This window comes from Propithecus coquereli, unplaced genomic scaffold (genome assembly GCF_000956105.1).
Source record: "Propithecus coquereli isolate 6110/MARCELLA unplaced genomic scaffold, Pcoq_1.0 Scaffold158, whole genome shotgun sequence".
NCBI classification, from domain to species: domain Eukaryota; kingdom Metazoa; phylum Chordata; class Mammalia; order Primates; family Indriidae; genus Propithecus; species Propithecus coquereli.
Window position 1 is genome coordinate 1,228,685 of NW_012140302.1, and position 16,817 is coordinate 1,245,501.

At 40.1% G+C, this 16,817-nt stretch overlaps 1 protein-coding gene across 1 annotated transcript in view; it reads left to right on the plus strand.

The window, feature by feature from the left end:
* Nucleotides 1-14,313, plus strand: part of ZNF318 (zinc finger protein 318) — a 28,842-nt gene extending 14,529 nt beyond the window's left edge. Inside the window, exons 6-10 of the mRNA XM_012640791.1 lie at nt 3,580-3,783; nt 4,250-4,349; nt 5,265-5,383; nt 5,676-8,174; nt 14,194-14,313. Of these exons, the coding sequence (XP_012496245.1) occupies nt 3,580-3,783; nt 4,250-4,349; nt 5,265-5,383; nt 5,676-8,174; nt 14,194-14,313 (3,042 nt within the window). The remainder of the gene's footprint in view (nt 1-3,579; nt 3,784-4,249; nt 4,350-5,264; nt 5,384-5,675; nt 8,175-14,193) is intronic.
* Nucleotides 14,314-16,817: the final 2,504 nt, after the last annotated feature.

Consider the following 16,817-nt stretch of genomic DNA (forward strand, 5'->3'; position numbering starts at 1 on the left):
AGCAGTTTTCATGCCAATAACCTAAAAAGCATTCTTTTTCATTTAGTTATTTATTTTTTAAGGGTGGTCAAGTGAAGCAGTGGGAGTGGAGAACAAACAAAGGAATCTGTAACTGGTTGTGATCAATTAGTTGTAAACAGCACTGCACTCAGACCAACCCTAAAAAGCATTCTTAATGCTCGTTTCTCCTTAAGTGCTTCACATCCAATCAATTACAAATTCTGTCAGCTCCCCCTCCAAAGTAAATCTCAGTTCTATCCAGTTTACCATCTCCATTGCCATCCAAGTCCAAGCCACATCAGTTCTTGTTTGTATTGCTACATTTTTAATCCTTTCGCCACATGCAGCCAGCGATATTGATACTTATCGCTACCTCTTCAGCCTCATTTTGTCTCTTTTTCTGCCTTGTCCACTGTAGTTTCATTATTAGCCTTTTCATTCCTTAAATGTGTCGTCCCCTCTGTTCCCTTTCTTTACCATGCAAACCCAACTCTTTCCTTATCCTCTCTTCTAACTAACTCATATTCATCCTTCAGATCTCAGTTTAAATGACTTTCCTTACTCTTTTTCTGGTTCCCCAGACTGTTATATTTGTCTGATATACGCTTTCATGATCCCTTGTAATTTTCCTTCTAAGCATTTATTATGACAGTTGTAATTATGTAATTACATGTGTTCCCCCAGTTAGATTTCTTTTTATTTTTTTGAGACAGGGTCTCACTCTGTTGCCCAGGCTAGGGTGCAGTGGTGTCACCATAGCTCACTGTAATCTAAAAATTTCTGGGCTGGGCTCAAGTGATTCTCCTACCTCAGCCTCCCAAGTAGCTGGGACCATAGGAACGCACCATCATGCCCAGCTGATTTTTCTGGTTTTTTGTAGGAACAGGGTCTCACTATGTTGCTCAGGCTGGTCCCAAACTCTTGGCCTCAAGTGATCCTTCTTCCTTGGCCTCCCAAAGTGCTGGGATTACAGACATGAGCCACCATGCCTGGCCTAGATTTTAAGGTTCAAAAGATCAGGGGCCATATCTTTCTTATTCTCCAATATATTAATAGTTCCCAGTACATAGTTCAGTGCCTGGCACATAGTAATAAGTACTACTCAAGAAACGTTACACTATATCTTACACTCCTACCACCTCAAAAGCTTGTAGTTTTCCGGATGTGCAAAATGCTATTATACCTCTCTGATTTTGCATTAATAATCCTCTAAGCCTGCAATAATCTTTCTGTCAACCCCACTCAGCTGTGAAGGCCCAACTTGAATACTGCCTCCTCCATGAAGAATTCCCAGAATTCCACCCTTCTTTAACATTCACATAATACAATATTGTTTCTTTGTAAGATTTATTTCATTCTGTTGTACTTAAAGACTGTTCTCATGTCTGTCTCCTCCACTAAATGAGAGCTTCTAAAGGATAAAAGAGTATAGCTTATTTATCTTTGTGTTTTCCATGGCATGCAGTATGTCTGTCCTATAGTGCATGTTCAGGTAATGTTGAAGGATAGGGAAGAGGATGTATTCTGTATTGTCTATCACCCAAGCTCTAATTTCTCCTTGTCTTCATAGGAGAGTGCTCTTTTTTAACCAGGTAGGATTGTAGTCTTTTTATACCTGGGTCTTGAGTCCAGCACCTTTGATAGGAGAAGAGCTTAAAAGCTCTGGTGCTTTGTAGTCAACTTACATATTGGGGTTCTGTTTATACACCCACCCCATGATAATCTCTAATCTTGATTGGGGTGAGTCTTCCTGTTCTCTGAAGCAAACCATGGATATGCTTTTGGTTTTCATCTCAGCAGTAGGGAATGTTGTTTCTACAACCTTTCTTTACTACCTGTCCTTGGTGTTTCTTCTTTCTTTGTCTCTCTTTACAATGCATACTTGGTTTGACATTTTCTTCTCCTGTTCATTTCAGAAAAATATGCAAAATGCAAAATTCCATCTACCTAGAAACAACTATTATTAATACTTCGGTGTATATCATTTCAAACACTCTCCATAAATTCATTTAACAAATATTAATTGATCACCAAGAAAGCATCAGGTACTAGTCTAGATACGGGAAGCATAGCAGGGAACAATATAGACAAGGTTCATATTCTCATGGAATAGGAGAAGACAGACAATAAATAAACAAGTACATGTTAGGTAATGATGAGTACCTAAAAAAGGAAAACAGGGTAAGGGGTATCAAGTGGTTAGAGAAGCTTTTGGATAAAGTGACATTTAACATTCTACCTTTATGTACATATCTTTATTGATTATTCAAGTGTATTTTGTTACTTTTCTCAGTATATCATGAACACCTTTCCATGTCAGTAAGCATACTTGTATAATATCATTTTAACCACCTTCATTTTTGTTGTTTTTGTTGTATGGATAACAAAATTTATTTAACCATTCAAACCACCTGTTGTTTTACATAATAATTTTCTTAGGATAGATGTCAAGGAGTGGAATTGCTATGTCAAAGGGTATACAAAATTTTGAGATATGTAATATGTGTTCCTAGATTATCTTCCAGAAGATGGTACTAGTTAATGTTCCCACCAGCAGTATATGAACTCTCCCATCCCCTACCTGTTGGGTGTGATCTTTTTAGTGACTCTTGAATAGGACTCTGCTAGGGAAAGAGTATCTTTGAAGTCCTAATTGTTTCCCCTTCTCTATCCTATCTTCTTCTCCCATCTAGTTAATATTCCAGGTGCCCAGTTCCCTCATCTTGTCTACCATAGAACCTCAATCATACTTAACCCTCTGTGTTGCAAAATTATCTTTTTTCTATGCCTTACTCCCCAACAGTAACCAAAATTCTCATTTCCTGAGTGCCTTGTTCCCAGCTTGGTAACAAATTAATTCATATTAAAGTATTTATTATTGATAATTTAATGTTAGGGAGTTGATATGTTTTAAAAGAGGATTCACGTTAACACAAAGGTGTTAAATCTTAACAGTGACATTTTAGGCAGTTAGGAATATTTTAGCCAGATTCTTTTAAGTCATCCCACATAGATGACTGTCTGCTTTATCTGTATATAACATCAACCCTACTTTCCAGTTTTTCATACCAGGATGCATGTGATAAGTGAATTCACTGTCACCTGTTTTCTGTATTTGCTTTGTTTAACCTGTAAGTTACCTTTTCCATTTTAGTTTTTCTTCCCTCCCTAGTTGCCATTATGATCAAATTTAACTAACGTATTTAGTTGCATAGGTAACACATTGAACATCTACCAGAGGGTATACAGTGGAAAGACTCCTGTCCACCTTTTTTTCTTCACTTCCCCTCTCCAGAGAAAGCCAGTGTTTCTACAATCTTGGATATTCTTCTAGAGATATTTTAGGATATGTAAGTAACTATATTTGCCATTATGATTTACTCTCCACAATGTGATAGCACTATGGAGTCTGAGCCTTGGAGACATGTTTCTCTTGGAGTTTCCTCCAGCTTGTGCAGCTTTAGAGTTTGGAAATATGGTCATGTAGCCATATTTCTATTATTATGGCTACTTTTTTTTCAGAGAAGACAGATCTAGATTGCCTTGAGTTCCTTGTAAGTGCAGATTTTTCTCCTTTAGGAGTCAAAGCTAAACAATGAGAAGTCTTGTACTAAGAGCCCCAAGCCTGCCGAAAGCCCCCAGCCAGCTACTAAGCAATCTGATCAGCTCACTGCTGTTTATGAGTATTACGATGCTGGCAATCACTGGTGCAAAGACTGCAACACCATCTGTGGGACCATGTTTGACTTCTTCACCCATATGCACAATAAGAAGCACACACAGGTAGGTATCCTGCCCTCTGTTATTTCCACTCTCACCCTCACTTCCCTCAAACCTCTATGTCCCTATCTGCATTACAAAGCTGGAAAATGAAATATTCTCATATGGGCAGGAGCCCCAATATGAAGAGCCAAGAAATACCAACAAAGGAGACATCATCCCCAGGGCTCAGTCCAGGGGACCTGCCTGTAACTAAACACCATGACAAGTGTAAGTGAGGCTTCTGCCTCTTTTGATTCCTTGAGTACCTGATTTTTTTGTTTCATTTTATCTTTTTCTAGTACTTGCTCTAACATATGTTTACCTTTTCCACAGGTGATTTCCGTTTAAACAGTTGGCAGAGGGGGTGGGGGTGGGCAACTGGGGGCTTCTGGTCCCCTGGTCTTATGTGTGGGGGAAAAAAAGAGAGAAAAATGGGTCATTGAGTTTTTAGTGCTGTTGTGTGAGCGCCTCTGCCTCTTACAAATAGACACTGGATCCCTACAACAGACCTTGGGCTTCAAAGACCCACAGTGAGGCCAAGCAAGATGCTGTAAAGCGCACTGACAAGATAACTGTTCCAGCAAAAGGTATGTTTCCTCTCTGCCTCCTTTGTGATTTCCTTATGTTCAGCCAAGGAAGAGGTGTCCCTGAACTAAGGTGCTAGGAAGCAGCATAGCATGAGAAAGCCATTCCTTTTACCCAAGCTATAAGAATGCCTTCTGTGTGCAAAACAGTATACTGGGTCCTGAAGCTAGAAAGAGATCTATAAGACAATGATCTCTACCCATATGGCTAAAAATAAAACAGATATTAAACATAGACACTTAAAATATAGCAGAACTGTCATTATCATTGGTTTATGCACCAAAATCTTTCTTACTTGAAATCTAGGTTAAAAAAAAGGACACTAAGAGATGCAGTAATTTAACTGCCTTTTCAACTAAGAACTATAAAAATATTTTGAGTCATTGTTATTAAGGGGCGATTTCCGTTTAAACAGTTGAGAAGAAGAAAGTTTGTCTTTACACTTTTGAAGTTCTTACCTTCACAGGTAGCCAGTGCTGTTACTATGTCTTTTAGATCTATAGAAGATAGAGTTCCTGAGTAATTAATTACCAACATGAGAGATCCTTATATAAATGGTAGTGGGCTGTTTGGGAGTATAATTTTTTAAATCTCCTAAGATGCTTTGTACAAATTAGAGTTTGAGGAGAATCAGCAACAGGAATGAGTCTGGCACAGGAAACTCCTGAATTAACCAGTTAGTGTTCCCAAGAGGTAGAAGGAATAGAAGTCTAGAGTTCAAGCCTTAGGTTGGGAAGCCTATGCCATTGGGATTCACCTAAATGCTACTTCTGACTTCAAAGTAGGTGAGGTCTTCTACACTATAACCATTTTACTGCAGAGGGGTGATGGGATTTCCTTTGGTTACTGTCATTGTAGGTGGAAACAACTTATTCTTTTGACCTTTTTTTTTTTTTTTTTTTTTTTACTTCTTCTAGGCTCTGAGTTTCTGATTCCCATCACTGGATTTTACTGCCAGCTCTGTGAGGAATTTTTGGGGGATCCAATTTCTGGGGAGCAACATGTGAAGGGTCACCAACATAATGAGAAATACAAGGTTGGTCTTTGTAGTAGCCTATGGAGTTTCCAACTTTCTGTAGTAAATCCTTTTGACTTTATCAAACAACTTCAGAGCCAGAAAAAGTCATTGACACTTCAAATTTCAAATAACCACTAGGAAGTTCTCCTCAATCCTAGTGAAAGATGCTGAACCGGTAGAACCATCTATATCCTTGAGGAAGATTATGCTAGGGATTTCTGCTAAATGAATTCTAATAGTGGTAGGTCCAAGATTTTCTCTTTTGTAGTATTTTGACCAATTGTTGAACCTTTATGTTTTCTCTTCCCAGAAATATGTGGACGAAAACCCATTGTATGAGGAGCGACGGAATCTGGACCGCCAAGCTGGCTTAGCTGTGGTCCTAGAGACAGAACGGCGACGGCAGAGTGAGCTAAAGCGCAAACTTATTGAGAAACCAAAGGAGGAGAAGAAAGAAAAAAAGGCAAAGGTCATGAAAGAAGTAAAGGATGATGACACAGTCTCTGAGGAATTAGAAGACCAACTCTCTGAGGGTAGGAACTCCCTTGAAAAAGCTGAAAATAAAAGGAACACCAGCATCAAACTCCAATTAAAAGAAGAGGTAAAGAAGGATTCACCAGCATCATCTTCTTTTGGGAAATTCAGCTGGAAAAAGCCAGAAAAAGAGGAGGAAAAAAGTTCAGTGGTTGCCCCAAGTATCCCTAAAGAAGAGATCATGGAAAGCAATAAGGACAAAGAGGATGGCAAAACTGAAGCTGGAAGGGCAAAGCCCATCAAAATCAAGCTCTCTGGGAAAACCGTTGTTGCACATACCAGCCCTTGGATGCCTGTTGTGACAACTTCAACACAGACTAAGATCCGACCCAACCTGCCTATTCCATCCACAGTACTCCGCAAGTCAGGTTCAGCGACAGTGAGCAAACCAGCTCCTCTTAACACCTTTCTGTCCATCAAATCCTCTGGAACCACTGCTAAACCTCTGCCAGTGGTTAAAGAGTCTTCAGCTGATCTCCTCTTGCCTCCAGACATCATCTCCAAAGCATTTGGAGGGGAAGAGGTGATTCTAAAAGGGTCTCCTGAGGAAAAAATGGTGCTGGCTGAAAAGAATGAGCCATCCCATATACCAGAGCAAATATTACCACCCCCTCCACCACCTCCACCTCCACCCCCTCCACCACCCCCAGCTATACCTCATCCAGCTGCCCCGTCTGCTGCGCAAACAAATGTTGTCTTGGCTCCAGTAAAATCAAACCCAGTTGTATCTCAGACTCTGAGCCCTGGCTTCCTGGGTCCTAACATTTTGAACCCAGTATTGCCTGTAGCCATCATGGCCTCAACACAGCCAGCTGCCGTTCCTTCTGATGAGACAGCTCCTGGGGTGAGTGAGAGTGACCGGGACCAGACCCTGTTCTCTGTGTTAGTACGTCCTCCACCACCCCTCTCAAGTGTGTTCAGTGAACAAGCCAAAAAATTGGAGAAGCGAAATTCATGCTTAGCCACGGCCAATGCTAAGGACCTGTATGACATATTCTACAGTAGTGGTGGAAAGGGGGCCCCTGAGACTAAGCTGAGTGGGAGTCCGTTGGCCAATGGGGAAAATAGCAACCTCTCTAGAGCTGAAAGTTCAGACACCTCTTCCACTTCTACTTTGAGCAATAGTGCATCCCAAGAGAAGTCTCAAGATATTGTAGTCAGCAACTCTGAAAAGCCCATTGCAAAAACTCTGGTGTCCTTAGGGAAATGGTCAGTTGTAGAACACATAGACCCAAAAAGCAGAGGGAGCAGCTATGGCTTCTTACAGCCTCTGACAAGGTTGTGTCAAAGCAGGCGTTATGAAACTCTGACCCCAAAGACGGATACTTTGGCCATGTGGACTTCTAGTTCTTTCCAGAATGACACTAATAGGGATATATCTCCAGAGGAGAAAACTGAGCTTGACCTGGGAGAGCCGGGGCCACCTGGTGTAGAACCAGCCCCTCAGCTCTTAGATATACACTGCTATACCAAGGAATCTCAGAAGTTGGTAGAAATTCACCTCATAGAATCTGATAACCAGAATAAAGAAAGCCAAGAGCTCCACCATTCTGAGGATTGTGGAGGAAGTGAGGTAGAGACAAATACTGAACTAAAAGGAAGGGTAGCAAAGCTCTCTGAGGGGATAGTTGAAGAGGGAGCAGGGCCCAACATTGGGCCTCACAGCATAGAAGATTCTAATTTCAATCATGGGAACAGGTTCATGTGGGAGGGAGAATTAGAACAGCCTAAGTTGCTAATGATTGACAAAGAGGCTGAGCAGTCCAAGAAATTGATGACAGGAAGTGAAACTCCAAGTAAAGTAGTGATTGAATTGAGTGCACAGGCTCTCTCTTCCACAAAGGCAAAAATAGACTCATTTCCTTCAAAAGCCAGGTCTTTATTCCAGAACCCACAAGATATACCTGGGAAAATTTCTGCCCTGGAATTGAATCTTCAAACCCCAGTCAGATCAGCTATGTGTTTAACAGATAGTACACAGGAGCAAGGAGTTTCAGCTGGTAGTGAGGAGTGGCTAGAAAATTCAGCCCCAGAATCAGCATCTAGAACTTCTAGGTACAGGAGCCTCCAACTCAAGAGAGAAAAATTTTCAAAAGACTTTCAAAGTCAAAAGATCTGTGAGCTGGCTGTTTGGAATGAGAACAAGAAGCCAGAGACCCAGGAGAGCCTGGAAAAACCAGAAGTGGAAGCTCTGGAGCTACGAGATGTCCATCCAGAATTAACAGTGACAATAGAAAGCAAGGCCTTAGCAGACTTTGAAGCTACAGACTTAAAGGTAGATGAGCTTGCTACGCTGGGGAATCTGGGGGATATGCGTGTTAATTTCCGCAATACTCGGGTAGACCCAGCACATAGATCCCCAACTACCTTGTCTCAGAAAGTATGTGAAGAAAGTTCTATATCACCTCTAGGGTGTAATCCCTCCACTCCCACTGACTTTGAACCAATCCTATCTTTTTCTGGGTTTCCATTAGATTCTCCCAAAACTTTGGTGCTTAACTTTGAGACAGAGAGTGAACAAAACTCACCTAATCCATTAAGTGTGAGCATCACTTCTCCTAACATTTTGAAAACTGAATTTCCTATAGAAAATGTTGACCGTGGCTTGGGGGTCCTGGAGGGAACACACCAGGCCCTTGACCTGTTAGCAGGAGGAATGATGCCTGAGGAAGTAGAAGAAACTCGCCAATTAGAGAAACAAGAGTCTCTCAGATTGGAATCAGAAACAATTAATCCTGCAGGCCTTGGGCCATCTCCTTGCCTTCCAGACCTTGTTGACTTTGTAACACGGACTTCTGGAGTTCAGAAAGAGAAACCGTGTTCTCTACTCCCTGAGCCAGGTGACCCTTCTACATGTAGTTCCCTGGAGATGGGCCCACTACAGCTAGAAATACCGAATGCATCCATCACAGAGGTAGCAATTCCTCAAGTAGATAAGGACAATGGCAACCCTTTGAATTTGGTAAAAACTCCGGCTTCACAGTCCCCTCCAAGGGAGCAGGCAGTTGGAGGCAATATGGTCCTTCAGGAAATGCTTGAACAAGAAGCTACAGTTGATGCCATCCAGGACCACAGAGAATTCAGTGTTCACAGCCAAGAATAAATACCCAGAGCTACTTGCGGATGAATCAAATTGGCTTCTAGAAATCAGATGCTCGGAAGAGATCCAGGACTAGTTTGCTATCTCATCTGGAACCTACACCAAGAGATGCAGTCAGCATCTCACAGTAAATGTTTGTGGAAGCTAAAAAATTTATCTCCTTTTTTTTCTTTCCCTTTAAAATACCAGACAAATCAGTCATAACTTCTATACATATCTGTAAAAAAGTATTTTCTGTTAATTTGTTTTTTGGCCAATTTATTTTCTCCTACTTTGTCATTAAAATCAAATGTCTATCTGGCTCACCGCATAGTGTGCTTTGATTGTATTTTGGCTTTGACTCTGCCATTTCTGGAATGTGGGGGAGGAGGGAAGACAGAGAGCTGACTTCTCCAGTTGTTGTGTTGTATTCCTACCCAATTTCCTGGGCAGCTGATGGATCTCTGGGAGAAACACCAGAAAGCTTGCTGAAATGGAAAACTTGGAGGAAGAATTGTTCATCTTTTAGGCTTTCATTTGGATGCCTTAACATTGTTTGAAATGCACCATTAGTAGTATTTTTGTTTACTGGTTACTTCCCTTATTGGCATGTCAACTCCTGTACTTCCCTTACTCTATTGTCTTTGAGATGGTCCTGCTAACCCACAGACCTGTTTGGAAATGGCCTTAGTAAACATGGAAGAAAACCTGGCAGGCTCACTTTTGGAAGACAACAGATCGGTAAGGCTTATTCATGGCTCAGTGCCGGGAGCAGATACACTTTTGGGGATCACTTATATTTTTGAAATGGCCTTTGTTCATTGTATTGTGATCCAGTAACACTTTGTATTAAATTGTATTAAATTGTTTAGCAGCTATTTCTGTTCTGAAGAGGTAGAAGATCTGAAACTTGCCTTGGGATTGGACTCATTCCCTGCTCCACAAACCCATATGTATCCTTTCCTCTACCTCCTCCTTTCCCAAGTTATTTCCCCCACAGTGTGATGTTTTGGGTTGTACATTTTGTTAAAAAGATTAAAGAATTTATGAGTTGGTTTGGACAAGTTTAACTTTATTTTTAATGTGTTAATTACCTGGAATAAATGCATTAATCTCATGTTTCTTTCTGGATTTTTGTTTTGAAACCACACACATTTGAACTCTAAAGGAAAACTAGAACAATTAACCCCTGCTGCCTTATTGTCTATCCACACCCCCAACCATTCTTTCTTCACTTGTATAGAGCTGCTTCCTTCATGCCAGAATGTTAGATTATATAATCTGTGCCCTAGCACTGCCTGGACAGGTAGTGAGTAGGCAACTGGTTGGGTATTGGCATCTTCCTGTTGTGAAGCTTTTTATATACCCTCGTGTTGACTTTCTCTAGGATCTTCTGGGAACTAAGGTCCCCGAGGACAATCAGGTTCTTGCTAAAGGTGCTGTTGGGAATCAGGGAACTCAGTCCTCAGATTTTCTAATCTCTGTCCCAGAATCCTATTCCCCCTCCTATTCCTCAAAAGATAATGCAAAATTGCTGATCTTTTTTCCTAAGAATTTTTTTTTCCTGTTTCTTTGTGTTCAGAGGTGTAGAATCCTTAGGTTGAGTTTGGGGAGGCTATTTAATTTTTCTAGAACCTTGGCTAATGTCAGTTTAGAAGTCATCCTGGCCTCTCTTCATCATATTGTGGAAAGGGCACACATTTGGGAGAGCTAGATCCTTGAATATTCCTCAGCCATTTGCCTTGCTGTGATTTTGGGTGAGTTAACTTCACTGTGTCACAGGGTTGTTTTGTTTTCCTTCTTTAAGATAAGATCATTATCTCTATCTCAGCACCAAATGTGTACACTGTCAGGCCATCCTGGGTAATTTTTATAGGCCTGCTTTTTAGGCTGAAGCCTGAATTCAGTGTACTTTTCTGGCCTAGAAACCATAGACTAACTCAAAAGGTGCCCTTTAGTAAAGCTTAAACACAGGTGAGCTTCAGGAAGATTTGTTTTCCCAGAGAACTACTCCCTCCCCATTCTTAGAGGTTATCTACAGGAATTCAGTGAACATAGGAATTTTAAACACCAGTTTGTACTTATTTTCAGGCCTATTCACTTAGTAAATTCACCTATCTTTGGGGAGAGACAGATGGATTTAGGGAAAGAGTGGGGAGGAGTTAATCATATCCAGATTCCAATCCTAACCTCACTTTCTCTCAAAGGGAGTCACATTCTTAACTCTCTAGGAGTGGGGTGGAGCACTTGAGATGGCTGGAAAGAAACAGGCAAAATCTAGGAAGGGCAGAACTAGTTCAAGTAGCTGGGGCTGGAGTACTTTGGACTTAAGCTTTGGTAGCAGTTCCTCTTGTACTCTGGATAACTTCAAGATTTACACCAAAGGCATCTACCAATCTGGGGCTTTTTTCTAGATTAATGCTCACTTCTAAGAGTTGAAGGAATGGCATTCTTTATATCTTCCTTGAACCAGCAGAGGAAGAGATTTTAGATTCTGTAGCATGGACAGGCAGTGTTGCTGACTTCCTCCTCTTTGATCAGTGGGATCTAACTTTTCCAGAGAAACCAGGTGAAAGAAAAGGCAGAACTCTAACCCAGTAGTTAGTGCCTAGAGGTAGAGCATAATCTTTCTTTTCATTCACTGTTAGCACAGTACTAAATAAGTTGTCATCTTAGACAACTTATTAGACAAAGACACATGCAAGGAATGGGCCCCATCTTTACATGTGGCTTGTGCTATAACTTAAATTTATACAAACATCAGGAAAAATTTTTATTGGACTCCTTCAGCTGTGAGAACAAATGGTCAGCAGTTATGTTTAAATTTGGGCAAATGCCTAATTTTACCTAAGTTGTAGATATAATCCCCTAAAAATTCCACTTGGTTTTGTGAATGAAGGCCTCCTGATTCTAAGCCATCTTTCTTCTATTCACAGCTGTTCTATTCACAGGGCACATAATATTCTTTGTTTCTGCTGATATTGCTGAATAATATAGAGTGTTCCCACTTCATCCCATGCCACTTCATCTCTACAAAGTCAAAAAGTTAAATGTTTTGGTAGCAGAGTATGCCAAAATATGTCTATCACATGGCCAGGTTGAGGGACTAAGGAAAAATGGGGTTGAGAGGGTAGACACAGTCTTCCCATAGGGACATTAAGTGTATTTTTTAAAAAGTGGGGGAGGGTTTTAAGAGGAAATAACCTATCACAGAAGTGAGGTGTTTTTTTAAAATAAGTATATATTCCTAAACCTTGATTCTCACCTTAACAAAGCTTGTCTACCAATCCCAGGATGAGAACCTAAGCATAGATATTCATTTATTAACAATTTATGTGAGAACATGGACAAATAAAAATAGTTTGGGCTTGTGAGCACATTTCATCTTTATTTAATTTTGCAGTAAAGTTTATGTAATTTTTAAAGTATGTGTGTGATAACTATTTATTGATAACCTAAGCAATTGAATTTATAATGAAAGTCTTTACAAAATTATAATTCTCCTGATTTGCCCTCATTCTATGTACATTTTCAGAAGAAAACATAAACAGGTATGTTTATGTTATAGCACTTAACATAGTTCAAATTCTATGTGTATGTTTCTTCGATTAATATATGCCTCCCCCACCTTCCCCCAACTACGTTATAAACTCTCCAGAGCAGGAAGTCTGTCTTCACTTACTTTTTTTTTTAATAATCGTATTCATAGTGTAGTTGCCCAGCACATAGGGGGTGCTCAATAAATAATTTGCTGAAAGAATCAATATGGTAATAGTAGCTGTTTTTATTAACTGATTATTGATATTTAGCAATTTATAAGTAGATTAAAACTGTAAATTGCTGATTATAGTTCCTGGGTGCTTAGCACTCCAAAATCTCACTGTTCTCTTGCTTCTGTCCTGAGTCTTTGTATACAAAGCACTGTCTATAGCAGTGAGTGCATATATCAAGGCTTCTGGTGGTTCCCTCATTTCAACAGCATTCTGGAATAGTGGTTTTGGGCCAGGAGAACACACTGCTCCTGTAGCTCATAGAAGAGAAACTGAGGATGAGAAGGAAGGTAAACTAATCTTAGAGGTAGCAGCAAAAGGTTTGGAGGCTGTAATTTTAGGTGGCCCTCTTTCTCCTTCCAGCCAGATTTCATAAAGCATGTTGAAGTCAGTCAGTCCAACCCCAAATCTCTCTGATTTGGCTAAAGGAGTAATTCAACACTTTATGGGCCAAAATTCTCTTGTCATTTTGTCAAAACTAAATCATAACTCAAAAAGTTGCCTCTGGAAGAGGGAGGGAGGGATGCTTTCACTTTTTGTTTGTATCTTCTGTTTTGTTTCAACATTCTGACCATGAAAATGCATTTTGTATAAAATACATTTTATACACATAAAATATGTACACATGCACACACACATATATAAAATATGTCATTAAGGGTTATCTGGTGCTGTGGGATTATAGACCAGGTTTTTCCCCCTGTGTATATTTAAATGTATTAAAAATAATGTTTTTTTTTTAAAGTTATATCTTTCATACTCACTGCATCCCTGTCTTCACTTCTTTCATCTGTTTTTTATGATTACAAGTAAGTCCTCCTTTTTCTTCAAGACTTCTAAATTACTCCTGTTGATGATGAGTGACATACCTTCTCGAAGAACTTGTTACCATTCTTTCCTTCTTCTCTTCCTCTTCCCCTTCCCTTGCCCCTACCTCTATCGAGCTGGTTGTGCATATCCATTAATGTCGTACAAGCACTTGGACATTAAATGATATAAATCAAGATAACTGTCTTCCCAAAGCTTAATTTAATACAGGTACACAAAGAGATGACAGAGTCTTTGTTACATGTGGAAGGACAAAAGATAACTCATATCGAGATGTAATGATTTAGAGCTTCTCAGACTTTTGTTCATTCCATTTGTGGAGGATCAGGCAAGAAAGGAGTTTTTAGAAAATAAGGGAAATGAGTATGTTTAAGGGAAGTGAAGGAACAGGATGAAAATAGAGGCAGAGTTACATAATGGGAGAACAAAAAGTGGAGGATGTGGAGAAAGATAGCAAAGAGATAAAATCAACCATGTTGTGGTATTATTTTCTTTCATTTCTCAGATACTCTGCCCCTGCTAAGGTTCCATCCAGGCTTCCTGAAGCTCACCTACATAAAGATGATTATAATCACATTGTTATTGACTTTCACCTTCCTATCTTCCTTTCCTTTCAGGGGCAATTCCAGAAGCCTTCAGATTTCCAAAAGGAGGGACTACAGCAGACATTTCTGCCCCAGGGAGGCAGGCATAGAAGCCACAGAGACCATGGAAATGAGCGCCTTTGTGGCCAGTAGGCAATCATCTCAAGGGTCTGACTTCCAGAAGGTAGGTATGGCTGTTGGGGGCAGAATGGGTTGTGGAGAAGGCCCTGTCATTTTAGCTGCCAGGATATGGTAAGGTGAGTGAGTGAAACACACACACACACACACACACACACACACACCCACCCACCCACACCAGTAGAAGAGGAACAAGATGAGAATAGATATAGAGGGTATGTATTTTAGAGTTGCCAGTCCTCACCTCATTTAGCATTGAACAAATTATCTCTGAAATTTCCATCTTTCATTTTGTACCATGATACTTAGTGAAAGCATTGGAGTTCAGATCTTCCTATTCTTCCTGGGTCCTGGGCCCCAGTGTCCCCAGTTCTGAACATCTCTTGTCTCAGTTCCAGCCTCCTTTACTGGTCCACACAAAAACAAGGTAAAATTGGGTAGGTCCTTAAAGGGGTAGAGTACAAGTAGGCAAAGGAGGCTCAACAAAGGGGAGACAATCACAAAGGAGGTGTTTGAAAAATCCAGGAATATCAGACAACTGTCTACCAGTTTCCACTCAGTCTTACTACTACTCCTACACATGTTGAAATATCTGGAACACAGGAGCAGCAGGAAAGCATTATTTCAAAACACCAAGGAAACCCCTTACTTCTTTGATCATCTAAAATGCCAATAGGTACTTCTTTTAATCCTCTTTGTACTTTGGGACTGTGGGCTTCAGAACAGAGTGGGAATGAGAACCAGAACCCAATAAAATTTAGCTTACCTGTAAGTCCCATAAACTCTGAGGTTTATTTAATTCTAAGCTGCCCCAGTTCCAGATTTACCCAGAAAACTATTAATCTAGTTTTGGTTTTGATTTGTAAATCCAGATACTTTTAGAGTCCTGGAGGTCTAGTTTACTGCCCAAATAAATCTATGGGTTTTATAACTTTTGGGAATATTCATGAGTAATAATGTATAACCAAAGCCATCAGTGGAACAGGAAGTCAGTAAAGGGTAAAAAGTACCTCAGGGCCTCTTGCTACTGAGATTATATCAGGAAGGACTACTCATTCCTAAGGCATGACCCTGTGGATGAAGCAATGGAAAGCAGCCTGGTGCCAGGGTTGCCAACACTTTGTCACAACCACTTTCTCTCCTTTGCTCCAGCCCAGTTCTACTTCTCATCAACTATCACATTCCTTTGTTCAGGGACAGTCAAAGATGTTGGTCACAAGCTTGTATACTGAACTATGACTCACAGTCCTGCATCCATCCCCTGCTTTGCTGCTTAGACCTCAATTCTCCAATGTGTCTGAAGGTCCATGTCTGAGATGTACTGGTCTGGGGGATGGGCAGAGGGAAAAGGAGTATTTTTTAGAATAATGTTTTTCCCTTTGAACTTTTTTTATTTGATATGCTAGAATTCACATATATTTTGAATGATGAAATATTTAAGATCCACTTTTTAATTGAAATATTCCTATGATATTAAACTTCATATAACATAAAATTCACCATTTTAAAATGTACAGTTCTGTGGTTTTTAATGTCTTCAGTGTGATACAGCCATCATCACTATCTAATTCCAGAACATTTCCATCACCTCCCCCCAAAACACATACCCATTAGGAGACACTTCCAATTACCTCCTACTCCCAAGCTGCTGGCAATCACCAATCTGCTTTCTGCCTGTGTGGATTTACCTATTCTGAACATGTCATATAAATGGAGTCATACGATACATGGTTGTTTGTGTCTGGCTTCGTTCACTTAGCATACTCTTCTCAAGGTTCATCTATATTGTATCATGTATCACTGCTTCATTGTATTTTATGGCTGAATAATATTCCATTGTATGGAGGGATATACCACATTTTGTTTATCCATTAGTTGATGGACATTTGGGTTATTTCACTTTGGGGCTATAATGAATAATGCTTCTATGAATATTGTGCAAGTTTTTGTGTGGACTTATGTTTTCAGTTCTCTTGGATGTACATCTAGGAATGACAGTTGGGTCATATGATAACTATATTTAACTTCCTAGAAGTAAGCTTTATATTAAAGTATAATGTTCACATAAAAAAAGCACACACATCACAAGTTAAGCTTAACAATTTTCACAAAATGAACACAGCTGGGTAACCAACACCTGAATCAAAAAATAAAATATGACCAACACCCGAGGAACCCCTCTCATATTCTCTTCCAGTCACTACTCTCCCAAAATGTAACCACTATTCTGACTGCTTTCTCAGGTGCTTTTGTTAAATTGAGGTGAAATTTTCATCATAAAATATATACCACTTTAATTGCCCCAAAATGAAACCCCGTACCATATAAGCAGTTAGTCCCCATTCCCACCTCCCTGCAGCCCCTTGCAATCACCAATCTGCTTTTTGTATCTATGGATTTACCTCTCTGTATGTTTCTTTTTTTTTTTCCTTTTTGAGACAGAGTCTTGCTCTGTTGCCCAGGCTAGAGTGCCGTGGTGTCAGCCTAGCTCACAGCAACCTCAAACTCCTGGGCTCAAG